This window comes from Xenopus laevis, chromosome 2L (assembly GCF_017654675.1).
Source record: "Xenopus laevis strain J_2021 chromosome 2L, Xenopus_laevis_v10.1, whole genome shotgun sequence".
Classification (NCBI taxonomy): domain Eukaryota; kingdom Metazoa; phylum Chordata; class Amphibia; order Anura; family Pipidae; genus Xenopus; species Xenopus laevis.
Genome location: NC_054373.1, coordinates 147,373,653 through 147,385,958, shown reverse-complemented (window position 1 = coordinate 147,385,958; position 12,306 = coordinate 147,373,653). Strand labels below are relative to the sequence as shown.

General features: G+C 37.7%; 1 protein-coding gene across 8 annotated transcripts in view; it reads left to right on the top strand.

The window, feature by feature from the left end:
* The window catches only part of r3hdm2.L (R3H domain containing 2 L homeolog), an 83,009-nt gene that overhangs the window by 53,347 nt on the left and 17,356 nt on the right, over positions 1 to 12,306 (top strand). For 5 of the 8 annotated variants that reach the window (XM_041581090.1, XM_041581091.1, XM_041581092.1 and 2 more), the window contains 3 exons: positions 4,478 to 4,707; positions 5,990 to 6,147; positions 9,483 to 9,575. In XM_041581090.1, the coding sequence (XP_041437024.1) occupies positions 4,478 to 4,707; positions 5,990 to 6,147; positions 9,483 to 9,575 (481 nt within the window). 8 annotated transcript variants of the gene reach the window in all.

The window sequence follows — 12,306 nt, the reverse complement described above, 5'->3', positions numbered from 1 at the left end:
TGTTCAGGATGTGCCAGCAGCCATTCATCTTTGCATTATTAATCATTTAATACGCACTGTGAAAGCCCTCCAGTGACGGGACATTGAGTGGCCTCAGGCTTGACTATACCCATGGGGGTGGGCAGGTAATTAACTGTGAATAAGCAATGGAACAAGGAATTTGTAGGTTTAAAGCTGTAGAATACAAGACTGAGAGGGGTGTTTGGGGTTCTGTTACTTAGCTATGTGCTGCTACCCATTTAGACGCCCCACTGTGGCAGATGCAAATAAAGGGGATGTTCACCTTCAAACACTATTTCCAGTTCATTTGATTTTAGATAGTTTACCAGAAATAAAGATTTTTTCCAAGTACTTTCTATTTGTGATGGTTTTTCTAACATTGAAGTGTAAAGTTTCATGTTTCACCTTCTAAAGCAGCTCTGGCACGGGGAAGGACTCTGACTCTCTAACTGTTCTAAATTGAAACATTTACTTGATACATTTCTTAACTTTATCCCTGCTGAGCAGAATCCCTGAGTTTCATTAAAGGGAAACTATACCCCCCAAACAATGTTGGTCTCTATAAAAAGATATTGCATAAAACAGCTCATATGTAAAATCCTGCTTCATGTAAATAAACCATTTTCATAATAATATACTTTTCTAGTAGTATGTGCCATTGGGTAATCATAAATAGAAAATTGCCATTTTAAAAAATAAGGGCCGCCCCCTGGGATGGTAGGATTCACTGTGCTCCCAAACATACCAACAAACCATACATGTTAGGTCACATGAGCCAATTAACAGACAGAGTTGTGTCTTTTGCTTCCACACTTCTTCCTGTTACAGTTAGAGTTGAAGTATTTCTGGTCAGGTGATCTCTGAGACAGCACACAGACCATCACGAAATGGTGGCTCAAGGCAAGAGATGTAAAAGGGCAATATTTACTTAAATATATATACCAGTTTGGTAAGATTCTTTAATATGCCACTTAATATGATATGAACTATCTGTTGCTTAAGTGTTTATTTTGGGGGTATAGTTTCCTTTAAGTTCAACCCGTCACCCAAAAAATTATTCAAAAGCCTATTTTATCACATTAGTCAAGCAAAATGAACTTTAATTACACTATATAAATTATTTGAATCTTGTTTCCATCAGTCTGGGAACTCCTAATTCTAGCAAGCAGGCAGGAGCCATTTTGTGGACACTGTTATTAAGACAAGTCTTGCATCATCTCAGAGTCTTGTTTATGCACCAGAATGGGGGACATGATGTCCATCCCCATGCACTGGCTACACAATTAATTGGTAAAGAGAGAGGGGGACTGTGGGAAGTGTAGTGACATCTAGGAAGTGCTGAATGGAAAGTGAAAGTAATTGCCTGCCCCGTCTCTATGCCTAAGGCATAGAGGAGGGGCAGGCAATATTTGACTGACAGCTGAGATTTACAACAGCTATGAATGCTTTAATAAAAAAAATAGAAATTGGATTTGAAAAGGACTTTTATTGTGTCTGGGTGACAGGTCCACTTTAAGATGGCCATACACGGGGTGATAAAAACTGCAGACGGACAGGGTTAAAAATCCCATCGGATCTGTTCGTTGATGCAGTCCAGCGGACCGCCTGTATTGGCTGCATTATTATCCAACCATTGGGCCCTAGGTCCCACAATCGGATCAACCCGATATCGCCCACCTTAAAAGGTGGACATACAAGTAGAGATCCGCATGTTTGTCAATTTTGCCAAAGGAGCGGATCTCTCCCTGATATGTCCACCTTTTAAGGCAGCTGTTAGAATCGATACAATAGTTGCTAATATTCCAAAGCCACTGCTCAGAAATGTATCAGCTGATGTAACCACTAAATGTATCCAGTTGTAACAGTTCCGATGCTCCTGGATCTGACAAACTCCAGAGACAGGAACCTTAATTTTAAATTTTGAAAAAACAATGAAAAATAAAAAAAATGGAAAGCAACTGAAAAAGGTCTTTATTTGTGGAGAACAATCTGAAAACAACTTAACTGAAAAAAGTTTTTGGAAGGTGAACATCCCCTTCAATGACTAACCTAAGCGAAGATCTGGAAACTCACTAGATCAGTTGCTATAGGTTAAAAATTTAAAAATTTGTTCTTGCAAAGAAAACATCCAGTCCTAAGAATATATTTATTTGCTATGTCGTCATTTCAGATCAGCCTGGATTATTTTTAGTGCCAACAAGTTTCACCTTGTTCTGATCACATTCTAGCAAGCAGGGGTTTCAACAATAAATTACCATTATTTAGGAACGTTCAGTTCATTAGGATATTGGGAGTCAACCGGGAGTCCTGTGAACATAAAAAGTCACAGGGTCAGTGAGCAAGTGCTTATAAAGATCATGGAATTCCAAAGTGATTTGTAATATTCTTTTATAATACACAAAAGCCATGAATATCTTGTAAATTATATCCTTATAAACAGTGAGTTTTGATGTCATTTCTGTCACATGACTCACTGAAACTTGTGTATTATAATAAATAAAGTACCCCCAGTTGTAAAATATGAGGATATTAGAAGTTACCTCGGAGTTCCATGACCTGTATAAAAACACTCGGCCTTCGGCCTCGTGTTTTTATATGGTCATGAAACTCCTTGATAACTTATAATATCCTTATATTTTACAAGAGGGGGTACTTTATTCACTATATAATACACAAAAGCCATGAATATCTATATTATACTTAGAAATGGTGAGTTCTGATGTCATTTCTGTCACACTCGTGTTTTTATATGGTCATGAAACCCCTTCGGTAACTTATAATATCCTTGTAATTTACAAGAGGGGGTACTTTATTCACTAGCAGTGGATGCTTTATTTCAGTTACCCAAACCATCCACATATTGTCTTGCAGAAGATATAACTTCTTTGCCTGTTACGTTCTAGCAAGCATCTCTCCTCTTTGATAAGTTCTATGCTTTTCTGTTTAAATTCTATGCATTTTGGGGGGTGTTATATTTTCCTTGTTGCAGAGAGCAAGATGATGGCAGTTTGGCACACTGTCAGATACAGCTTTGGGAGCGTCACAGTGGAGAAAGTTTGGTTGGCTGCTTGTAAACTCTATCACATGCAGGTGTTAACTGTTGTGATACTTAAGCTGGCCATAGACGCAACGATCCGATCGTACAAATCGTGGATTCGTACGATTTTCGGACCATGTGTGGAGAGATCCGACATTTTCCGTCCGGCGGAGATCAGTCGTTTGGTCGATCGGACAGGTTAGAAAATTTCTGTCGGCTGCCGATAATATCTCTGCGTGTATTGCCAATCGTATGATTTTCAGTGGGAGACTGTCACTAGCTTTGTCAGACATAACGATCGTACAATTGCTGTCAGGGGCAGAACATCGGCTGATCTGGTTAACTACTTTATTTGGTCGGAATGGTAAGACTTTGATCTGAATGGTTAGTGGAGGGTCGGGAGATGGGAAAGTCTGATCGTACGTTCATTCGTACGATCGGATCTTTGCGTCTATGGCCAGCTTAAGTGTCCGCTCCTCTACCTTGTAAATTTAGTAATGATTGACAAAACAAAAAGGGGAACAATTATTTACAAGTTTGTATCTAAAACAGGATTGTTAGCCATTTTTCTTCCCTGTGGTAATCTATAAGTGAACACCTATAATAATATTTGGTTTATTGTGTATGTTTACACCTAACCCCTTTTGTAAAAAATGCCAAATCATCTAGATTTGGAGAAAGCTGTTTCCATAGTTAAAGGGGTGCTTCACCTTTAATTTAAGGGAGGGATACAGTCTTACTGTATCAACTTCTGGCAGTTATTATTTGACTTGTGCTGTTTTGATAATTTATGACGATCCTAAGCAGCCCAGACCACACTGAGCATGTGCGTAGTCTTGCAAAGATGTTTAACAAATTACAAGATGGTGACCAACTTTGAAAGCATAAATCATTTGTTTGATTAGGTGGTGCAGTAAGTTCATGTTTGTTTAGTGTACAAAATACAGCATTTCTAGCCTTATTCTATTTTAGACTTTACTTCCCCTTTAAATGTTCGTGCAGGTGTACTTGTATTAAAGCATTCTGTTAAGTCTTTATTTAGGAAGCCATACTTCCTAGGAGTTTCTTCCACTGCAGCATGATATACTAAATGCTTTTTCCTTTTCGGGATCCTTTTTCCTATCTTGCAATGCATTTGTAATCAATGCATGTAGTTTATTTTAGTGATATTGTTATGTTTGTTTTCTACATGTTCTGTAAAAAACAAGAATGTGCCAGTGCATTAAACTATTTTAGATATAGAAGGAATGTGCTTTAAAAAGTTGTGTTTCTGGTTATTTTATTGAAAATTTCTGCAAAAACCCTACTAGTCCTGCCCATCTGTTCCACTTCCTGCTGCCTCCTTTCCCAGGCTGTGCAAGGGAGCTGGCGGCACTCAACTCACTGCACAATAGATGTGTACAAAGAAAGCTGATGTCTGTATTCTTATTTTTCACGCAGAGGGAACAGAGACTTGCTGAATCGAGGCTCTGGCAGTCGGCAGAGCAGCACTGAAAGCGAACTGAAGTCTCTGGATCCCAGGCCCTGGAGCAGCACAGACTCAGATGGCTCCTGTCGAAACATGCGTCCTCCTGTAACCAAAGCCAGCAGCTTTAGTGGCATCTCCATCTTAACAAGAGGGGATAGTATTGGGAGCAATAAAAGCACCAACAACCGCACTGGCAGGCCAGGTATCAAATTCTAAGCACTGCACAATCAGTTCAATGGGGTATATATATCAAAGAGTGAACTTAGAGTTCACCATAGTCCTCTAGAGTGGAATTCCGCCACTCTCCATTCATTTGATTTTTAAAAGAGTATTTATCAATGGGTGAAACTTCATCCTCAATACGCCTTTCAAAATCCCATAAAAATGAATAGAGAATGGCGGAATTTCACTCTAGCAAACTGTGGTGATCTTTAACTTCACTCTTTGATAAATATACCCCTATGTCTAGCTCCCCATGCTTTTCTGTGGCACCAGATAATATAGAGACTTTTGTCTGGTGCACTGTCTGGCATTTTGCACGTTTGTGCTTGGCATTGAAGGGGTTAAATATTTTTTGGTTTGATCAATAATATTGTGTATCTAGTGTGTCACTTTAGGATTACTGTCATGACCACTAACACTATTAGAAGGGCAGTTAGCTAGTATAACCCCAGGAATGTCATGCAGATACTTGTTGCATCTTTCAAGAACAAATGCTGCCATGAAGATAAGAGTGGTGTTTAAAGGGGGAGCTCCAGCCAAAACAGGGTTCTTGTTTTTTTTGGTTGCATAATGGAAGAAACTGGAGTTCCAAGTAGCTTTCCCATAAACATTAATTCAAAATATGTATTGGTTATTTGTAACTGTATTTGCTATGGACAGCAGGATCAGTGTTTCTTGTTTACATTCTCTATACTACTACTGCTGACTATCGAAACAGTGTATCAGAAGCCATCTTGTGTCTGGTATCTTGTTAATTTTTCAAGAGTCTGAGCCAGAGAGCAGATTGTTATAAACAAGTACCACAGAAAAAAAATTGAATAATTCTAACCATTGATAATTGTTCTTTTACTATGCAAAAACAGTTTTGGGTGGGCACCCCCTTTTAAGAAAAGTCCAGTTTCAACAAAAGGGGGGTTATTCGGGGTGAAATGAAATTGTAAATGCACAAAATGCATTTAACCTGATCGTAGACGGATTGACCAAATTGCATATTCTGTTGTTGATTTGGTTATAAAAAGGGAAATAAATATACAGCGGAGTACAAGCCTAAAACTCTTAAGCAAAATCGCTTGTTAGGTTATTTATTGTTCCAAAAAATTGCATTTCGAAAACATGATCCTGCTAAGAATTAATGACCCAAGTGTTAGCGCATATACGAGTGTTTTACAAATGACAAACCATTATAATATTATCAGGGTCCGCTACATTATTCCAATCATTTAAGTGCAAAACGTTGAGGCTAGAATTGTTTGTTTTTGCAGGTTTGCTACTTGGTACCCCAGAAGTATGCACTCAAGCGTCTCAGCAGTCCTCTCGAAGCATAATCCCATGCAATGCACAGCAACAGCAGCCCCATCCTCACCAAACACTTCCACCCACTCCCCAGCAACAGTCCCTGAGTAACCATTTAATATCACAGGTGAGTCATCACACAATGTCATCTGACCATCCGCTACAGCCTGCAATTTAACATATATCTCACTACTTGGGATTGTTTTCTCTTTACATCTCTTGTGTTATGTGTCTCTTCCCACTTAAAGGGATTCTGTCATGATTTTTATGATGTCGTTTTTATTTCTAAATTACACTGTTTACACTGCAATTAGTTCAGTAGTTCACTTAGTGCATTCCTGAACCAGAAGGTGTATTTTTTTTTAGTTGTAATATTGATGTGTAGGCAGCCATCTCAGGTCATTATACCTGGTCATGTGCTTTCAGAAAGAATCAGCACTTTATGATGGAACTGCTTTCTGGCAGGCTGTTGTTTCTCCTACTCATTGTAACTGAATGTGTCACAGTGGGACCTGGATTTTACTATTGTGTTTTTTTTTTTTTTTTTTTAGATCTACCTGGATTTTGCTATTGAGTGCTTTTCTTTTTTTAGATCTACCAGGGAGATGTTTTGTTGTGTTAGGGAACTGTAATCTGGTTACCTTCCTATTGTTCTGTTGTTAGGCTGCTGGGTAGGAAAAGGAGGGGGTTGATATCACTCCAATTTGCAGTACAGCAGTAAAGAGTAGGGATGCACCGAATCTACTATTTTGGATTCGGCCAAACCCCTGAATCCTTTGCGAAAGGGAAAAACATTTTTTACCTCCTTGTTTTGTGAACAAAAGTCACGCGATTTCCCTCCACGCCCCTAATTTGTATATGCAAATTAGGATTTGGTTGACCAGATTTGAATCCTGCTTAGAGGCCGAATCCCGAACCAAATTCTGGATCCAGTGCATCCCTAGTAAAGAGTGACTGAAGTTTATCAGAGCACAAGTCACATGACTTGGGAAATCGACAATATGTCTAGCCCCATGTCAGATTTCAAAATATAAAAAAATCTGTTTGCTCTTTTCAGAAACGGATTTCAGTGCAGAATTCTGCTGGAGCAGCACTATTAACTGATGCTTTTTGAAAAAATTTTTTTCCCATGACAGTATCCCTTTAATCTCACCATTTTTATTTGTTTCTAATCATTTTACACACTTCACTATTCTTTGCAGTTTTTAGCTATTTGTTTACACAAAATGAATTATTCAAGAAAAAAACCCGATAACCTGTCTTTTATTTGTTGTGCATTTTGTTTTGTGATTTTGATTGTTTGTTCATTAGCAGCAACTGTCATGAATTCTCAGGAGCTGCATGCTCGGTCATCCTTTGATAGATTAATGCAGTAAACGCCAGCATGTGTATTCAAGCTGCTTCTTTGGGTTATTTGGGAATGGTATGATGTTGCTGTGCAATACTATGGGTAATTTTGGTTCTTAAATGAGCAGTAACACCAAAAAATATATAGTGTGTATATTAAAGTAATAAAAATATCATGTACTTGTTGCCCTGCACTGGTAAAACTGATGTTTGCTTCAGAATCACTACTATAGTTCATATAAACAAGTTGCTGTGTAGCAATGGCAGAAATTAAAATAAAGACTATATTGCACAGGTTAAATACTGGATAACAGATAATACCGTTATCTTCTACAGAGCTTATCTGCTATCTGCTGTGCCTTTTCTCCTTTGAATGGCTGCCCCCATGGCTACACAGCAGTTTCTATAAACAATAGTAGTGTTTCTGAAACAAACACAGCAGTTTACCAGTGCAGGGCAACATTGCATTATATTTGTATTACTTTTTTGATGTTGCTGTTCCTTTAAGCGTTGCTAATCCCTTTAGAAGAAGGGGGTCATTATAATAAAAAAAAAATAATTTGAAAAACTGCCAACCCTCTGTATAATGAGCCACTGCTTATATGAAATCCTAGAAAAGTCAGAAGCGGGTGGAAGGGAGAGGTTTGTTTATACAGAAGGCTTCTTAGTGGACTGGTGATTTGTTTTAGCTCTTCTTGTAGGAGAAGGAAAGGTGACCTATTACTTTTAGATTTTGACATGTTTAGTGGAACAAATAATCCAATTTCAATATTCAATATTAACAAATCTGCCCTAGGTGAACCACTATGAGAGCATGTGGACAATCTTAAATGATTACCCACAGGTATGTACAAAATTGAAAGGATGAACATGTCCTTTAAGCCTAAACACACAGCAGGTGTTAAGAGCTGTATTAAAGGAACAGTAACATCAAAAAATTAAAGTGTTTTTAAAGTAACAAAAATATAATGCAGTGTTGCCCTGCACTGGTAAAACTGCTGTGTTTGCTTCAGAAACACTACTTAAGTTTATATAAATAAGCTGCTGTGTAGCTGTGGGGGCAGCCATTCAAAGGAGAAAAGGCTCAGGTTACACAGCAGATAAGCTCTGTAGAACATAATGGTGTTATCTGTTATCCACTATTTAACCTGTGCATATAGCCTTTTTTACATTTTCTCCATTGCTAAACAGCAGCTTATTTATATGAACTATAGTAGTGTTTCTGAAGCAAACACATCAGTTTTACCAAAACAGATCAGTTTTACCAGTGCAGGGCAACATTACATGATATTTTCATTACTTTTTTAGTGTTACTGTTCCTTTTAAGCTCTAATACTATAAGAACAAGTGGTCAGTCTTAAATATTGACCACCCACATGTCTGTGTGTGTACAAAATTAAAAGATTCAACGTGTAATTTAACCGCTATGGAGCATGTAATACCCACTATGGAGCATGTAATACCCACTATGGAGCATGTAATACCCACTATGGAGCATGTAATACCTACTCAGCATCCCAGACCGACCCCTGTCAGAAATAGTCTATAGGCAGTGCCAGTTGGAATGTTAGTCTATAGGCAGTGCTCCAGAATGTCTGTGCTGTTCACCTCTGATGGGTTCTTGAACACACTTTTGCATCCTCATGAGTTAGTGTTTCACTGCCTGTAGATTATTTATATGTGGCCAATTAGACCAGTCCCATGTAGAGCAAGCAGCACACAACTCCTTACATGTGTCAAGAAGCTCAAGGAAAACATAAGCATATAGCCGGGCAGTAGATTGATAAAATGAAAATGCAGATGAGTGGTGGAAGCTGAATTAAATATTAAAATATTTTTATACAGTGGTACATTTCTCAGAAGGCTTTATATTGGGAGGGTGAGCTTTTGATCCAGTGATTGATTTAGTTGATGTATTTATTTTTGTTTCTTTTATTCAGTTCTTATTTAGATGAACTGTTATGGAAGTTCTTTGGTTATAGTTATACAACTAACATGATCTTATTTCCTTCCCTTTATCCTCTGATTCCCAACCTTCTTGTTTTCCTTCCTCTTGAACCCACCACCCCTTATTTCTGTGTCCTATCTTCTGCATGCTGCTCTGCTGGTACCAAGACCCTCCAGCCCTCTTCACAACCGCTCCAGTACTCCGCCAGCTCCTGCCCCCAAGTCATTCTACCAGTTTCACCTCCCCAGCAGTACAATGTGGTATATGCACTTCCTCTTACTTTACTCAAAGACTTATTATTATATATTTTACTGATATAAGGCCTTGGTTATCTTCATTTATTTTTAAGGGTAATTTCTTTCTTTTTGGGAGGTATAGATGATAATGTGTTATTGAATGACATTGTTACTAATAAGTTTGACACCCTCAAACATATGTATACATCTCATGACTTTCTCATAATGTAAAGGGGTTGTTCACCTTTAATTAACTTTTAGTTTGATGCAGATAGTGATATTCTGAGATAATTTGCAGTTCGTCTTCCTTTTTAATTGTGTTTTTTGAGTTTTATTCAGCTATTCTCCGGTTTGCAATTTCAGCAATCCTGTTGCTAGGGTCCAAACTACCCTAGCAGCTATGCATTGATATGAATAGGAGAGGGCCTGGATAGAAAGAGGATTAATAAATCGTAGCAATAACAATACACTTGTAGCCTTACAGAGCATTTTTGTTTAGATGAGTCAGTGACCCCCCCCCCCATTGAAAGTTAGAAAGAGTCAGAAGAAAAAGGCAAATAATTAAAAATATATATATATAAAATGAAGGTCAATTGAAAAGTTGCTTAGAGCCATTATATAACATGTTAAAAGTTAACCCCTTTACAATCTCTACAACATTGTATACTCTTGGTAGCCAGAATGTGGGAAATGTTATTGGTCAGTGATTATTTGTTACCCCACAACATGTTATTCTTGTGATCACATACAAAGTTGTGCACTCTACTCTGCAAGAATATTCTCCTAATAATATTTAGCCTTATCATATTGGCATAAATCAACACCCTTTAAGAGAAAGGCACCTCAATATATCATTTAATCTCCACAAAGGCTAGGCTGCTGCTTACAACAGACTTCTGACTGCATCCCTTTCTCATTCTACAAGCCTACATAGATTGCAGAGTGTCCTTATATGTTTAGCCATACAGCTTTTTGAGAACTGGGTTTAATGCTGTACATCTTATCCAATGACGTCATACATTTCATACGTAATATTATCTGTCCCTTCTCATATCAATGTGCCAATGTAGGGTTTCCCTAAAGGAATTGTTCAGGGTAAACATAAAAACTGGGTAAATGGATAGGATGTGCAAAATAAATAATGTTTCTTACATATTTAGTTAGCCAAAAATGTAATGTATAAAGACTGGAGTGACTGGATGTCTGACATAATAGCTAGAACACTACTTCCTGCTTTGCAACTCTCTTGGTTTCCACTGATTGGTTACCAGGCAGTAACCGATCAGAGACTTGAAGGGGGGCCACATGGGTCATAGCTATTGCTTTTGAATCTGACCTGCATTCTGAGGATCAATTGCAAACTCACTGAACAATTATGTCCAATGTGGCCTCCCTTCAAGTAACTGACTGACTCAGAGTTAGAGAGCTGAAAAGCAGGAAGTAGTGTTCTGGCTATTATGTTATACATCCCGTCACTCCAGCCATTATGCATTACATTTTTGGCTAACTATATTAGAAAAGTTTTTATTTTGCACATACAATCTATTTACCCAGTTTTTATTTGTACGCTGAATTGTACCTTTAAGCGCTATGGCACACAAGGAAGAGTGTTCTGAGTGTTCTCTCCATATTTAAAGGAACAGTTCAGTGTAAAAATAAAAACATGTGCAAAATAAAACATGTTTCAGATATAGTTAGTTAGCCAAAAATGTAATGTATAAAGGCTGGAGTGACTGGATGTATAACATAATAGCCAGAACACTACTTCCTGCTTTTCAGCTCTCTTTGTTTCCACTTTATATATTACATGTTTGGCTAACTAACTATTAGAATTTTTTTTTATTTTGCACATGCTATCTATTTAGCCAGGTTTAGTTTATATACTGCACAATTCATTTAATTCTGAATGCAAAAAAGTATCCGGCTCAACTTTAATTCAACAATATTCCTTTTGGTCTGGTTCTGATGCATAGTGTCATCAGGCCATCTAAAATGTTAATTATTTTGTGTGATGGACACATTCCATGCTCTGTATTGTCACTTGCCGCTATGTGAGACTTCTCAGTCTTTACAGTTCTCTTCTCTCTTCCACTTTACGCCTTTTAAATATAAAGTGTGAAGGAACAGCTTATTGCAGTGCTTTGCAACAAATTACATGCAGTAGACCATAAATATCCCTCAAAGGGCCACATCTGACCCATTGGCCTCCAGATGGACAGCTCTGGCCTATAGTATGCATGCAGCTTTTCTCCGATTTTAATTCTTATCTTCGTGGAAGAGCTGATATTTTGTTTACATTTGCAGAAGTAATCACGGTATTCTGCATAATTAGCACTGCACCGCCATTGCTAATAGGGCATCTCACATTCATTTATAAATGTAACTGAAGGAGAACCATTCTGTTTGAACAATACGCTCAGCTGCAAACTTCTGTTTTAATTCTGTCCCTGGCTATTTCTAACAAATGAACAATAAATAGGGCATTTTTAACTAAAAGAACTTTATGGGGGATTTTCAGGCATTTTGCCAACTATTTTGTGCCTAAACACATGGTGTCATCTACACTACTGTTTTATATTAAATATGTAGCTATCTTTTAGTTCATCTTTCAAGGCTGTGTAACAAGATGCAAACTATATTGTGTGTTTCATGTCATCTTTATTTCCTGTTTAATTGCTAAATCTTATTTCCTGTTTTTTTTTTTTTTAATTTCCTTTGTCATAGGGTCTTTTCTTTTGTGGCCACTAGGCATTTT